Below are 17,018 nucleotides of genomic sequence, written 5' to 3' on the forward strand. Positions count from 1 at the left end.
CTATCCCCTTCATAATCTTGTACACCTCTATTAGATCTCCCCTCATTCTCCGTCTCTCCAGGGAGAACAACCCCAGTTTACCCAATCTCTCCTCATAGCTAAGACCCTCCATACCAGGCAACATCCTGGTGAACCTTCTCTGCACTCTCTCTAACACCTCCATGTCCTTCTGGCAGTGCGGCGACCAGAACTGGACGCAGTACTCCAAATGTGGCCGAACCAGCGTTCTATACAGCTGCATCATCAGACTCCAGCTTTTATACTCTATACCCCATCCTATAAAGGCAAGCATACCATATGCCTTCTTCACCACCTTCTCCACCTGTGCTGCCACCTTCAAGGATTTGTGGACTTGCCCACCTAGGTCCCTCTGTGTTTCTATACTCTTGATGGCTCTGCCATTTATTGTATAACTCCTCCCTACATTATTTCTTCCAAAATGCATCACTTCGCATTTATCTGGATTAAATTCCATCTGTCACCTCTCCGCCCAATTTTCCAGCCTATCTATATCCTGCTGTATTGCCCGACAATGCTCATCGCTATCCGCAAGTCCAGCCATCTTCGTGTCATCCGCAAACTTGCTGATAACACCAGTTACACCTTCTTCCAAATCATTTATATATATCACAAATAGCAGAGGTCCCAGTACAGAGTCCTGCGGAACACCATTGGTCACAGACCTCCAGCCGGAAAAAGACCCTTCGACCGCTGCTCCCTGTCTCCTACGGTGCTTGCAGTATGAGGAGCTGCTGGCCTTTAATTGACCAACATGCCTTAGCAGGCAGGACTTCCTTTGTCTGGAACCTCAACATGGTGAAGACCCAACAGAGGTCTCTTAACTGCCTGAAGGGTGCTTGATTTCCTCAGGCCTCTGCTACAGAATTGACAGCAGATCCCTGCTTGTTCTCTGACCTGTGGGAGAGATCCTGTCAACCCAAAAAAGTCCCAGCCAGCCTATCTCCAGAACGAATGGACAGATTTCAATAAAATCTTGTATACTGATTGGGCATCATCCAAGGAAGAACTGATTAGATTCTGACGAAGATGCAAATCTGAGTGCAGACTGTGGTATTTTTTAGGAGATGAATTAACTTTGGTTGACAGAGCAAACTGACATTTTCAACATGTTGTGGATTGTCTCAGTGCAGAGTTTTTAGTGCAGATTGTTGCACATGGATTGGCCTGAAATCTCCTCTGAGATGTAAGCGCTGAATGGAGGGTGAGCTGTGAGGAGGATGTAGAGATGCTTCAGCGTGATTTGGAAGGCTGTGTGTGTGGGCATCTGCATGGTAGATGCAGTATAATGTGGGTAAAGGTTAGGTTATCCACTTTGGTAGCAATAATAGGAAGACAGATTATTACTTGAATGGGTGTAAATTGAGAGAGGTGGATACTCAATGAGACCTCGGTGTCCTCGTGCAGCAGTCGCTGGAAGTAAGCGCGCAGGTCCAGCAGGCAGTAAAGAAGGCAAATGGTATGTTGGCCTTCATAGTGAGACGATTTGAGTATAGGAATTGGGATGTTTTGCTGCAGTTTACAGGGCATTGGTGAGGCCACACTTGGAGTATTCTGTGCAATTTTGGTGTCCTTATCTGAGGAAGGATGTCCTTGCTACAGATGGAGTACAGCGAAGGTTTACCAGGCTGATTCCTGGAATGGCAGGTCTGTCATATGAGGAGAGATTAAGTCAGTTAGGATTATATTCACTGGGGTTCAGAAGAGTAAGAGGGGATCTCATTGAAACTTATAAAATTCTAACAGGATTAGACAGGGTAGATTCAGAAAGAATGTTCCTGATGGTGGGGGGAGTCCAGAACTAGGGGTCACAGTTTGAGGATAAGGGGTAAACCTTTTAGAACTGAGGTGAGGAGAAATTTCTTCACCCAGAGGGTGGTGAGTTCACTACCACAGCAAGTAATTGAGACCAAAATGTTGTTTGATTTGAAGAAGAAATTAGATATAACTCTTGGGGCTAAAGGGATCAAGGGATATGAGGGGAAAGTGAGAATCAGGATATTGAATTTGATGATCAGCTATGATCAAGATGAATGACAGAGCAGGCTCGAAGGGCTGAATGGCCCACTGCTGCCTCTAGTTTCTGTTTCTATGGAAAGATTTCCTTTTACAGATTCGTATTTGCAGAGCATCATCCAGGCAGGGTAAAAAGGAGTTATGTAATTGTAATAAAGCTGAATGAACACACTATGGTGGAGGAATGCATTCTACTGAGTGTCCTCGTCACTTGTTATTGTCTGTGTAACGAGTACATGCGATTTACATGGTCACTCTATCTCATAGAGTCATAGAGGTTTACAGCATGGAAACAGGCCCTTCGGCCCAACTTGTCCATGCCGCCCCTTTTTTTAAAAACCCCTAAGCTCATCCAATTGCCCGCATTTGGCCCATATCCCTCTATACCCATCGTACTCATGTAACTATCTAAATGCTTTTTAAAAGATAAAATTGTACCCGCCTCTACTACTACCTCTGGCAGCTTGTTCCAGACACCCACCGCCTTCTGTTTGAAAAAACCGCCCCTCTGGACACTTTTGTATCTCTCGACTCTCACCTTAAACCTATGCCCTCTAGTTTTAGACTCCCCTACCTTTGGGAAAAGATATTGACTATCTACCTTGTCTATGCCCCTCATTATTTTATAGACCTCTATAAGGTCACCCCTCAGCCTCCTACACTCCAGAGAAAAAAGTCCCAGTCTATTTAGCTTCTCCTTATAACTCAAACCATTAGGTCCCGGTAGCATCCTAGTAAATCTTTTCTGCATTTTTTCCAGTTTAATAATATCCTTTCTATAATAGGGTGACCAGAATTGCACACAGTATTCCAAGTGTGGCCTTACCAATGTCTTGTACAACTTCAACAAGACGTCCCAACTCCTGTATTCAATGTTCTGACCGATGAAACCAAGCATGCCGAATGCCTTCTTCACCACTCTGTCCACCTGTGACTCCACTTTCAAGGAGCTGTGAACATGTACCCCTAGATCTCTTTGTTCTGTAACTCTCCCCAAGACCCTACCATTAACTGAATAAGTCCTGCCCTGGTTCAATCTACCAAAATGCATCACCTCGCATTTGTCTAAATTAAACTCCATCTGCCATTCGTCAGCCCACTGGCCCAATTGATCAAGATCCCATTGCAATTGGAGATAACTTTCTTCACTGTCCACTATGCCACCAATCTTAGTGTCATCTGCAAACTTACTAACCATGCCCCCTATATTCTCATCCAAATCATTAATATAAATGACAAATAACAGTGGACCCAGCACTGATCCCTGAGGCACACCGCTGGTCACAGGCCTCCAGTTTGAAAAACAACTCTCTACAACCACCCTCTGGCTTCTGTCAAGAAGCTAATTTTATATCCATTTAGATACCTCACCCTGGATCCCGTGAGATTTAACCTTATGCAACAACCTACCATGCGGTACCTTGTCAAAGGCCTTGCTAAAGTCCATGTAGACAACATCAACTGCAGTGCCCTCATCTACCTTCTTGGTCACCCCTTCAAAAAACTCAATTAAATTTGTGAGACATGATTTTCCACTCACAAAGCCATGCTGACTGTCCCTAATCAGTCCTTACATCTCTAAATGCCTGTAGGTCCTGTCTCTCAGAATATCTTCCAACAATTTACCCACCACAGATGTGAGGCTCACTGGCCTGTAGTTCCCAGGCTTTTCCCTGCAGCCCTTTTTAAACAAAGGCACAACATTTACTCTGTATCTGATACAGTCACTCTGTATCTGATACAGTCACTCTGTAACTGATACAGTCACTCTCTCTGCGGCTCTGACACTGACGGAATGTGACTCTTGTGTTCCAGACTACGACTCTGATTGGGCTCCTGAAGACGGCTCGTCTCCTACGGCTGGTACGGGTTGCCCGTAAACTAGATCGCTATTCGGAATATGGGGCGGCAGTGCTGTTCCTGCTCATGTGCACCTTTGCCCTCATTGCCCATTGGCTGGCATGTATCTGGTACGCCATTGGCAATGTGGAGAGACTCTACATGGTTCACAAGATCGGCTGGCTGGACAACCTGGGAGACCAAATCGGGAAGCGATACAACGACAGTGATGCCCTTTCTGGACCATCCATCAAAGACAAGTATGTGACTGCTCTCTACTTCACCTTCAGCAGCCTGACCAGTGTCGGATTTGGGAATGTTTCTCCTAACACCAATTCCGAGAAGATTTTCTCCATCTGTGTCATGTTGATTGGCTGTAAGTGTCTCTGCTTTTTATTTGGTGCCTGAAGTGAAGGTTTTGACTTCCTACCCTATCCCCATCAAATACTCCCAGGACAGGTACAGCACGGGGTTAGATACAGAGTAAAGCTCCCTCTACACTGTCCCCATCAAACACTCCCAGGACAGGTACAGCATGGGGTTAGATACAGAGTAAAGCTCCCTCTATACTGTCCCCATCAAACACTCCCAGGACAGGTACAGCACGGGGTTAGATACAGAGTAAAGCTCCCTCTACACTGTCCCCATCAAACACTCCCAGGACAGGTACAGCATGGGGTTAGATACAGAGTAAAGCTCCCTCTACACTGTCCCCATCAAACACTCCCAGGACAGGTACAGCACGGGGTTAGATACAGAGTAAAGCTCCCTCTACACTGTCCCCATCAAACACTCCCAGGACAGGTACAGCATGGGGTTAGATACAGAGTAAAGCTCCCTCTACACTGTCCCCATCAAACACTCCCAGGACAGGTACAGCATGGGGTTAGATACAGAGTAAAGCTCCCTCTACACTGTCCCCATCAAACACTCCCAGGACAGGTACAGCATGGGGTTAGATACAGAGTAAAGCTCCCTCTACACTGTCCCCATCAAATACTTGAGGAACAAGGAATAAATGATGATAAGTTTGTGTCTTGTAGTTGAACCCTGTACAGGAGTGGAGTTCACCGGCTGATTGGTTTGAGCCTGAGGAACTCAAACACGTGGCTTTGCCACCTCCTGCTTGCCACAATTATGCCAGCTACTAGTTTGGTGTCAGGCAGCTCACCTACCAGTGGTCGAATTGAGGTCCTTAAGTGGGCAGTTAATGCCCATTCAAGGCCTCATCTCACTGCCAGCATGATTTAACTGGCATCAGGGGCTGCCCATCCCTGTGTGGGTTGGTAGCTGGCACGGAGCATGGTGCCTCCTTAATCCTCCACTCGGCCCATTCCGAGGGCCCCCAGCCAAGATTTTACCTTTTACCTTGAGCCAGATTACCCTTCTCCACCCCGCCCCCATGGCCTCTCAAACCGCCCCCCCGTATCCCCCCCTTCTGCAACTCCTCCCCCCCACCGCCCTTCGACTTGCATGTATCATTACAAGACATCACTACGACACTTGCTGAATTCTAATTGTGATCAGTTGTTGATTTTGCCCCTATTTAGGGGAGAGATTTCCTCGACCAGTGCACTGTCTTTAACATCATTGCAGCCACAGCCAACATCATTGGAGTCTTTAGCTCAACTGATCCATTTTTCAATTCAATGTGACGTATAAAGTGCTCCATACGGACTGGATGGATTCTGCTGTGTGAAATCTGATCAAGTAGCAGTGATTAATATTGAGAAAAGCGGCTTGCCAAAGCTGCCTGCCTGTTCCTCCCCACCCACAGTTCCCCCACTCCTCCCCCCATCCCCCAAGCTCGTCAGTAACCACCACCTGCAAATGCTGCTGTGGGGAGGGAGAAAGTGAGGGAGAGGGGGGGATGTGAGGGGAGGGAGGGGATAGGGTGGGAGGAGATGAGGGGGTGGGAGGGGATGGGGGTGTGGTGGGGGGGTATATTGGGAGCTTGGTTTGTGTGGATTTCCCTCCCGTCGTGCTCCTGGTTTTGACGTTCCGTTAAGGCTGCTCCGGCCTCCTGTGGGCATTTCCTCATGGATTCCTGAGGCCAAGAGTACTGGGTTGAGGCTGGAGTATCCTCAGTGGCAAGTCCCATTCTTCTTTCTGACAAACCACCCGGAAAATGTAACGCCAGCCCCAACTGTCCAGTTTGTGCCACAATTCTCCCAGCCCATTGCACTGCTCGAGTGGCGTAGCTGGCAGGGAGACATCAGCGGGGAGCCTGTCCCAGGACTCCTGACTGGTGTCCAGCCAATCGCAACTCTCCCAGATAAGGTTTTCTGACGTAATCAGCGTGAGGCTAATCACCATGTGGACATTGACATTTCCGTATGATTAGCAAGCCTGGGACGGTGGTCTCCAGACTCACTGGTGTCTCCCCCCCGCCCCCCCCGCTCCCCCCTCCCACCGCCGGAGAGGTTCCTACCAGCGGGGATTACATCTGGTCCCCATCAATGGGGCAAAGAGTGTCACCCTGCTGGTGGGGGCAGAGGCCATTGAGGTGCCCCCCCCCTGGGAGGTTGGAGCAAGGGGTGCCCTTTGGGCAGTGCTAGCCTGGCGCCCTGGCACTGGCCACCGGGTCCTGGGCAGTTTTGGGGGAGGGCCTATTGGGGGAGCCAATTGGTGGGGGTGGAGGGGGTCCCGCTGCGCACTCTGCCGCGGGATCAGTGGGGGAGTGAAGGTGGAGACGATCGGGGCTGCACATGGGGCCGGGGAGAGGGGTGGTCATGCTGGCCAAGGGGGAGGGAGGTCGTGTAGGCCGGTGATTGGGGATGGTGGGAGGTTGGGAAGCCATCGGGGAAGCCAGCGATCGGGAGGCCAGCGATGGGGGCCAGTGCACGTGCGCCAATCTCCCCACTGACAGAGCGGCACATGCTCAGTGGCTCGGCCAACACTATGCTGCCCCCCCCTGACTTTCCAGCATGAACCCCCCCTGAGGCACAGAGTACTGGAGACTTGTTCCGATAAGTCCTCCCTAAAACTGGCGGGAAAATCCCCCCATTTGGGCACTTAGTATTTTCTTGGGAGAATCCCGGCCAATGAATTTTCACCAACAAGGAAAATTGGCAGTTTTAACCCTGATCGCGTCCCCACCAGCTGTTAGCCTCCCTTTCATCCCCTCCTACCCACCAATACCTGCCTCCCATCCTAACCACTCCCCTCCTACCCACCCAGACGTCACTCCCCTCATACCTCACTCCCTCACACCCACCCGTACCTCACTCGCATCAATGGCAGGTGGTGGAATATAAATTCAATAAAAAATATCTGGAATGAAGAATCTATTGATGAGCATAAAGCCATTGCCGATTGTGACAAAAACCCATCTGGTTCACTAATGTCCTCTAGGGAAGGAAATCTGCCGTCCTTACTTGGTCTGGCCTACATGGGACTCCAGAGCCCCAGCAGTGTGGTTGATTCTTAAATACCCATTCAGTTGTGTTTAACTGTCAGAAAGTCAATAGAAAGGAATGGACCCAGACAGACTGCCTTGCAAAGTCCTCCTTACTATCATCTAGGAGTTTTTGCCAAGATTTGGAGCAACAACCTGATACGGATAATGTCCCAGACACCACCATCACTATTCCTGGGTATGTCCTGTCCCACCAGCAGGACAGACCGATAAAACCATAGAAATGTTAGAGCACGAAGGAGGCCTTTTGGCCCATCTTGTCCATGCCAGTCCAAGGACACCAAGGTCCCTGCACCCGGCCCATAGCCCTGTAGCTTACAGCAGTGGTGGCAGCACAGAGGCTTACAATCGGGAGGGATCTGCCACTGAGGGTAGCAGTGCGTAGCATGTTCTCTGGGTGGTAGACTTATTGTCCATTATCAAGAGTGGCTTGGTAGCACCAATAATGACCAAGTTAGTCGAGTCCTAAAAGACACCTGCTAGAATCTGAGGCAGGTGGTGAGGGAACCTACAAGAGGAAGAAATATACTTGACCTCATCCTCACCAATCCGCCTGCCATAGCTGCATCTGTCCATGACAGTGGCGGTAGGAGTGACCACTGCACAGTCCTTGTGGTGACAAAGTCAACAGCAGCGGAATTGTACTCAACCACAATCTGTAACCTCATGGCCCGGCATATCCCCCACTCTACCATTAACACCAAGCCAGAGGGTCAACCCTGGCTCAATGGGGAGTGCAGGAGGGAATGCCAGGAGCAGCACCAGACATACCTAAAAATGAGGTGTCAACCTGGTGAAGCTATAACTTGCATGCTAAATAGTGGAAACAGCAAGTTTTAGACAGAGCTAAGCTCTGCAGTCCTGCCACATTCAGTCGTGAATGGTGGTGGACAATTTATCAACTCACTGGAGGAGGAGGCTCCACAAATATCCTCATCCTCAATGATGGAGGAGCCCAGCACATCAGAGCAAAAGATTAGGCTGAAGTCATAGCAATCTTCAGCCAGAAGTGCCGAGTGGATGATCCATCTCAGCCTCCTCCAGTGATCCCCAGAATCTCAGATGCCAGTCTCCAGCTAATTCGATTCACTCCACGTGATATGTAGAAACGGCTGAAGGCACTGGATATTGCAAAGGCAATGGGCCCTGATAACATTCCGGCAATAGTACTGAACACTTGTGCACCAATGACCTTCCTTCCATCATAAGGTCAGAAGTGGAGATGTTTGCTGACCAAGCAATGTTCAGTATCATTTGTGAATGCTCCGTCCATTTCCAAATGCAGCAAGGCCTGGGCTGATAAGTCACAATGACCATCTCCAACAAAAGATAATCTAACCATCACCCCTTGACATTCAATGGCATTAGCATCACTGAATCCCCCACTATAAACATTTTGAGGGTTATAATTGAGGGCAGTCACTCTCACCTCACCTGGACTAGCCATATAAATATTGTGGCCACAGGAGCAGGCCAGAGGCTAGAAATCCTGCGGCGAGTAACTCATCTCTTGACTCCCACATCTGGCCCACCATCTCTACAAGGCACAAGTCAGGACTGTAATGGAATACTTACCTGGATGAGTGCAACTCCAACAGTGCTCAAGAATTCAATTGGCACTTCATCCACAATCATTCACTCCCTCCACCACCAATGGCAGCCATGCGTACCCATCTACAAGATGCACAGCAGGAACTCACTAATGTCCCTTAGACAGCACCTTCCAAACCCACGACCACTGACATCTAGAAGGACAAGGGCAGCAGATACCTGGGAACACCACTACCTGGAAGTTCCCCTCCAAGCCACTCACCATCCTTCATTGTCGCTGCATTAAAATCCTGGAACTTTCACCCTAACAGCAGTGTGGGTGTACCTACACCACAAGGAATATAGCGGTTAAAGAAAAGGCAGCTCATCACCAGCTTCTCAAGGGCCACTAGGGATGGGCAATAAATGCTGGCCAGCCAGCAATGGCCACATCCCGTAAATAAATAAATTAAAACTCTCTCCCATTCTGCCTGTCCGTACCTCACTGCCATGCTATCCACCTGTACCCCACTGCCATGCTATCCACCTGTACCTCATTGCCATGCTGTCCACCTGTACCTCACTGCCAGGCTATCCACCTGTACCTCATTGCCATGCTGTCCACCTGTACCTCACTGCCATGCTATCCACCTGTACCTCACTGCCATGCTATCCACCTGTACCTCATTGCCATGCTGTCCACCTGTACCTCACTGCCATGCTATCCACCTGTACCTCATTGCCATGCTGTCCACCTGTACCTCACTGCCATGCTATCCACCTGTACCTCATTGCCATGCTGTCCACCTGTACCTCACTGCCATGCTATCCACCTGTACCTCACTGCCATGCTATCCACCTGTACCTCATTGCCATGCTGTCCACCTGTACCTCACTGCCATGCTATCCACCTGTACCTCATTGCCATGCTGTCCACCTGTACCTCACTGCCATGCTATCCACTTGTACCTCACTGCCATGCTGTCCACCAGTACCTCACTGCCATGCTGTCCACCTGTACCTTACTGCCATGCTGTCCACCTGTACCTCACTGCCATGCTATCCACCTGTACCTCACTGCCATGCTATCCACCTGTACCTCATTGCCATGCTGTCCACCTGTACCTCACTGCCATGCTATCCACCTGTACCCCACTGCCATGCTATCCACCTGTACCTCATTGCCATGCTGTCCACCTGTACCTCACTGCCATGCTATCCACCTGTACCTCATTGCCATGCTGTCCACCTGTACCTCACTGCCATGCTATCCACCTGTACCTCATTGCCATGTTGTCCACCTGTACCTCACTGCCATGCTATCCATCTGTACCTCATTGCCATGCTGTCCACCTGTACCTCACTGCCATGCTATCCACCTGTACCTCACTGCCATGCTGTCCACCAGTACCTCACTGCCATGCTATCCACCTGTACCTTACTGCCATGCTGTCCACCTGTACCTCACTGCCATGCTATCCACCTGTACCTCACTGCCATGCTATCCACCTGTACCTCACTGCCATGCTATCCACCTGTACCTCATTGCCATGCTGTCCACCTGTACCTCACTGCCATGCTATCCACCTGTACCTCATTGCCATGCTGTCCACCTGTACCTCATTGCCATGCTGTCCACCTGTACCTCACTGCCATGCTATCCACTTGTACCTCACTGCCATGCTATCCACCTGTACCTCACTGCCATGCTGTCCACCAGTACCTCAATGCCATTGCTATTCACCTGTACCTCACTCTCATCCTACGCACCTACACCTCACTCTGCTCCTGCCTATCCCTTTGTGCTCTGCTATCTCGCCGTACCACTACTATACTCCCATCATTTCCTACACCTACCCCATCTTTTGCCCTGCCCGATAATTCGCTATCATTACCCCACCATTAACCACCGGCTTCACTCCTTCCTTTCCCACTTTTAATGCAACCCCTGCAGCATCCCTGCCCCACCTCATTTCACTACCTCCCTCAACCCTGTCCCTGTCTCCCCTGCCCCATTCCAGGTGTAACAGCTATCCGGCGATGATGCCCTCATGTTGGACAATGGTTGGTGACAGGGAGCAGATTCAGTGAGATCCTTGTTTATATTTGGATTGACCTTTGACCTATCCCCTCAGCTCTGATGTATGCCAGTATTTTTGGAAATGTCTCCGCGATCATTCAGCGACTGTATTCCGGAACCGCCCGCTACCACACGCAGATGCTCCGAGTGAAAGAATTCATCCGTTTCCATCAGATTCCCAACCCCTTGCGACAGAGATTGGAGGAATATTTCCAGCATGCTTGGTCATACACCAATGGGATTGACATGAATGCTGTGAGTACTTAACTGTCGGTGAAGCTGAACCTCGGGGCACAAGGGCAATTGATGGGCAACCAGCAAAGGGTTAACAGGAGATTTGTTGCTCAACAGATGTCATTAACCCTCAGAAAAGAAAGTCATGACACCCCTCTGAATGTAGCGATGACTCCACAGCCCTCCCACTGCCCAGACGCTCCTGGGCACTCTCTCCCTTTCTACTCTCCAGAGGCCGAGGGCATTAAACCCTGCTGCCTGCGTCCTCACTTTGCACCGAGTCCCATTCACCGATGCCTCTCAGAGTTCATTCCGGTCCTCCCCTCCCCTCCTGGCCCCCCCCCCCTCCTAGCCTACCCCCTCGCCCGCCCCTCCCAGCCCTCCCTCTCTCCTCCCCTCCCCTCCCTCTCCCCACTCCCTCCCCTCCCTTCCCCTTCCCCTCGCCCTCCCATTTCCCTTCCTCGCCTCTCCCCTCTCCTCTTCTCTCCTCCCCTGAGAGACAGCACTCACTCCCTGGTTCTGGGATTGATTCAATGGGCGATACTCCATGCTCTGAGCATCAATTTACATAATTACACCTTGTGTGTAAGTTGCATATCTAACTTAGTGCTCAGAGACGTGTTACATGAGACCTGTCTCAGCCACTCTCTCCTGATCAAAGGCAGTGTACAGTTCCAGGAGCTACAGTCACTATGAAACTGGACATTAAGTGACAGCAAACTGGGCTTCACAAAGAAACACTATCCTGTCCTCTCCCATTGTATATTTTCCTGTGTGGGGTCACAGTGAAAGGTATCTGCTGAATTCTCTCCCTTTCCCTAGCCAAAAGGCACTGAGGTTCCGCACCCCATGGAGGAGAATGGAACCAGTCACCTCCTGTACAGTATAGTCTCAGTTATATCAAACATTGACTTGTAATCAAATGCAGGATGGAAACAGTGTCATAGGAATATAGCACAGATTAGAGTTTATTCCATGGTCAAGCATGCAATTTACACAAATGGTAATCTCCTGAGAGAGGAGGCAAGTCACAATTTACATTTGGCCATAAGTGGTCACTCGGTCTTTTCTTTTGAAATGGTACTGATTAAATGTTTTTAGATTTTGAAATGCCATAGTACTATGCCACAGGGCGGCACGGTGGCACAGTGGTTAGCACTGCTCCCTCACAGCGCTAGGGACCCGGATAAAGTTTGCACATTCTCCCTGTGTCTGTGTGGGTTTCCTCCAGGTGCTCCAAAAATGTGCAGGTTAGGTGGATTGGTCATGCTAAATTGCCCCTTAGTGACCAAAGTTGTGATAGATGGATTAGCCACGGGAAATATATGGGGAATAGGACCTGGCTAAGATACACTGCCAGAAAGTCAGTGCAGACTCGATGGGCCGAGTGGCCTCTTTCTGCACTGTAGGGATTCAATGTAGGGATTCACTGAAAAAGATAGATGTTCTTCTACCTGAAACATGGTGTCCGGAAGGGGCAATAAAACAGAATGTTGAATGCTGCAAATGATGCAGAGAAGACACTGAGAGCCCAGGCACACGGAAAGGTTCCAATCTGCAAAACAAAGCTGCTGAATGAGGACAAAGCAAAAGCACACAACAGCTGGAAGTAAAATACTGGCTACGGCGACAATATGACCAAGAAAGGCACAGAGAGAAGCTCAAATCTGCAGAAAGCTACAAAAACTAGTAAAGCAAACTCATTCCGAAGGCTGCAAGTATATACTGAATGAGTGGAATGGCTGCAGGAAACTTACCTGCCCAGCTCCAATAGACATGGAATTGGTGATTTTTTCAATAACAATGGCAGAACTATGAGATTACAATGGGATTAATTAACAAGCCGAAACCAATAAGATTCCAATCACTGCTGGGGAGGGATTTCTACAATATGTCCACACCCTAAATTTAACCAATGAAGAAAGGAAATGGGCAACAAAGATTTGGAAAGCCTTGAACGAACACTTTAAACCCAGAGTGAATGTTACGTATGAACACTATGTGTTCAACACTAGAGCACAATTTGCACAAGAAACCACTGAACAGTACGTGACTCCCATAATGCAGCTGGCAGAATCATATGAATTCGGACAGGTACAAGATTGTTCAATTAAAGATAGTTTAGGCATGAGAGACCTCGCGGTGAAAGCAAGTTTAACGAAAGATGAGAAACTGATGCTAAAGAAAGTGACAGAGGTGTGTTAAAATGTGGAAGCTGTGAATCATCAGCTAGAGCGTTTGTAATCCTGAACAGAAATTCACAACGTGTCACAGCTCCCAAAACCAGTGACGGCAGAATAGATCCTAGAGGAGTACAAAGATGTGTTTATAGAGTTGGGATGTCTACCTGGAGAATATCATCTGGAAGTAGATGAGACTGTGAGAGTAATTCAGCATCTGCTGGGAAGAGTTCCAGCTGCCCTCAAGTCCAACCTAAATGACAAAATGGAAGAGCTGGAAAAGAGGGGAGTTTATCGAAAAAGTGACAACTCCTCCAGACTGGAATAGCAGCAAAGTAGCAGTGAGAATAGCTGGAAAGCTGAGCGTGTGCTCAGACCCAAAGCATCTAAATAAAGCGCTGAAGAGATTTCACTGCCCCATGCCAAACATCGAAGGAATATTGCTGTTATTTGCCAAGGCAAAGAAATTCACTACCCCCGGATGTGAAGGGTGGTTATTGGAAAGTGAAGCTGGATGAAAGCAGTGGCCTTCCAGTGACGTTCTGGACGCTGTTTGAGCGATACAGCTGGCTGTGCATGCTGCTTGTCATTTCCACAGCTCCGGAAGAATATCAACATAGGCAACATGAGAGAGTCAGTGACCGTCTCAGAGTGGAAGCCACAGTGGATGATCTAGTCCATGGATGGGGAGACGCAATGGAAGGAGCCATAACTGACCATGATCAGAACTTAACATGACTGTGGAGATAAACCTGAAACTGAAGAAGAAAAGGATGCAACTGAAGGTGCCTGAAGTCAAGTACATCTTCACCCGGATCCTGACAAGAAAGTTGAGGATTCTGCAACAGAACGTGAAATCTTCCAGATTCAACCTGAAACAGCAGCTCAACATGATGTGGAATTCACCAACCCAGCAGAGACAGACAAGCACCTTGTTCAAATCAAGCAAACTACTCAGCAAGAGGCAACTCTACAAGTGCTGCAGGAAGTAATGATGAAAGGAAGGTCCAAGAGCATCAAGGACTTACCTGTGGTCACAAGAGCATGTTGGGCATTCCGAGATAAATCGACAGCCCAAGACGGCATCTTGTACAAAGGAAATAGAATCATCATCCCTCGGGAAATAAGAGGAGAGATATTGAAATGTATCAGTGTAAGTCAGCAAGGAATTGAATCAACTCTGACAAAAGCAAGAGAATTTCTCCACTGGTCAAACATCAGCGATGAAATTAAAGCCCGCATTGGCCAATGCAATGTGTGTAATGAGTGCCAAGCTAAGCAAATGAGAGAGCCATTGCACATAACATCCCAGACAGACCGTGGATGAAGCTGGGAGTTGACCTTTTTACTTCGACAGGCACTGATTATCTTGGCATTATATGATGACTACTGGGAGTTAGACCAGCTGACCTCACCAGTAACAAGAGAAATAGTAGAATGCTTGAAAACAGAGATCAGTCAGTATGGCATTCCAGACATTGTGATGAGTGACAATGGCCCTCAGTTGATAAGTGAAGAATTCAGCTGATTCACAAAGGATTGGGAAATTCAGCACTGCACATCCTTCCCGCACTATCCCCAGTCGAATGGAAAGGCTGAGGCAGCAGTGAAAATCACCAAAGCACCCATCAAGAAATTGAGCAAATCTAGCACAGGCGTATACAAGACAAACCTTGAGTGTAGAAACACATCGACTGAAGGCATAGAAAATAGCCCTGTCCTGAGACTAATGTCACGTGGCACGCACACTACTCTTCCAGTAGCAAAAAAGCGACTGAAACCAAAAGTAGTAACAGGCATGAATGAAAAGTTCAAGGTGAAACAACAAGAAGCCAAATTTCAGTTTGACAAGACTGTCAAAGCATTACCATAGCTGAGCATTGGAGAGCCAATCATAGTTAAAACCTTCAACAGGGTCATCCCACATGGAAACTTGGCACGTGTCAAGAAATTGTCACTTCGATTGTACTTGATGGAAGTGAATGAGCAAATATACCCGCACAACCACAAACATCCGAACAACGAGCGAAGCTGTTTCATCACAGCAATCTGCCAGTCAGGGAGTAGGGATCTCACCAGCTGTACTGAGTACAGAACCACCGTCAATCCCAGAAATCCACGTGCCCCCAGCAACCAAAATAGAATAATGACAGTCACCATGGTAACAAGGGCCACGGGAATCACACTTTCTGTACAGGAACACCATGCAGATGTACAACCAACGTCAATGTACACGTGTTTCATTAAGAGACCTGCATGGTTTAAAGACCATGGCTGCAGTGCATGTGCAGAGACTGATTGGGACAACAAACAGTTGTTATTGAATGAGAACAATGGGTGTATAGTGGGTAACTTGGGTAACTCACAGTCACGCGGAATTGTGCATGCAAATATGTCTCTTGTTCTCTGAGAAAAGGGGGATGATTGGATTTTGAAATGCAACATGTCCAATCCAGCTTGTCATAGTCATGCAACTCTGTCAAGAGGCAAGTGCTGTAGGCAGCCATTTCTGATCAGTTCAATAAAGCCTCTCCCTGAGACAGACACTGAAGAAAAGTGCGGTCCTTATACATGAGACAGTGAGGGTCATTGAGACTGCCAGTGGAGTGGGGGATGGGGGGCGGGGGGGGGGGGTAACTGGAGCTGCCAGTGGAGTGGGGAGGGTCACTGGGACTGCCAGTGGAATGGGAGGGGGGGGGTCGCTGAAGCTGCTAGTGGAGTGGTGGAGAAGGGGGAGGTCAAGGGAGCTGTCAGTGGAGTGGGGGGTGGGGGGGGTTGTCGCTGGGGCTGCCAGTAGAGTTGGGGGGAGGATGGCGGGGGGGGGGGGGGGGGAGTTCACTGACGTTCACAGATTCCAGTCGGACACGGGGAGTGAGGATTGAACAGAACTCAAACTGTCTCCGGATAGTGCTGGGGAAATGGATAGTAATTGGAGCTGGCGGCTGGAACAGATTGCTGGTGCTCAGGACAATTCCAAATTAACCTTCTGGCTTCAAACACAATCTGCTGCTAATTAGGGAAGATTGGAATAAAAAAACTCTTTTCACTGAGGCTGGGGATTCTCGACCTCCTGTCGAATCAGAACCAGCAGTTTATTTTAGAGAATGAGAGCCCCCTCACAGGGCAGCTGAGCGGGTATGTATCACGTTAATGTGTGCAGTGACACGCTGACCAGGCAGGGCTCAGTGGAGGGTCTGTGAGAGGGGGCGAGTCCAGTTGGTTCTTTCAAGTGGGCCTACTGTCGGTACAAGGACTCCATTGTCAGTCACTGCCAAACTCACTGTAACGGGGCTGGGAGCCAGTCAGCATCAACCTGATGGACAAGGCAGGGGAATATCATTCAAGGGTCTCACTGCTGACCATCAGGCCCCAGCGTATTTGGGCGTCCATTGAGAGCAAGCTGAGGTTTGATCATGATGCATCCCTTGGTCGAATAAGCCACACTCTCTGTGGCCACGCAGCCAGGGGTCACAGGCTGTGCAGGAACTGGGATGTCTGCAGAAACTGGCACCCAAATCCACTGCCTTCAGGAGAGGGGGAGGGATTCACTGCACGCACCAAGAAATTCAGCGACTGTGACTTACCGAGCACGGGGAGGAGATAGTGAGTGAGATGGGAGGTACCGAGTGGGGGAAGGGAGTAAAGAATGAAGGGAGGAGATGGGGAACAGAGGCAGGAGAGAGAGCAGAGAGTGTGTGCGGGT

At 49.1% G+C, this 17,018-nt stretch overlaps 1 protein-coding gene across 1 annotated transcript in view; it reads left to right on the forward strand.

The window, feature by feature from the left end:
* LOC144500582 (voltage-gated inwardly rectifying potassium channel KCNH6-like) overlaps positions 1 to 17,018 on the forward strand; it is a 137,056-nt gene that overhangs the window by 77,817 nt on the left and 42,221 nt on the right. The window contains exons 5-6 of the mRNA XM_078223725.1: positions 3,850 to 4,249; positions 10,957 to 11,156. Coding sequence (XP_078079851.1) covers positions 3,850 to 4,249; positions 10,957 to 11,156 — 600 coding nt within the window. The remainder of the gene's footprint in view (positions 1 to 3,849; positions 4,250 to 10,956; positions 11,157 to 17,018) is intronic.

This window comes from Mustelus asterias, chromosome 11 (genome assembly GCF_964213995.1).
Source record: "Mustelus asterias chromosome 11, sMusAst1.hap1.1, whole genome shotgun sequence".
NCBI lineage: Eukaryota > Metazoa > Chordata > Chondrichthyes > Carcharhiniformes > Triakidae > Mustelus > Mustelus asterias.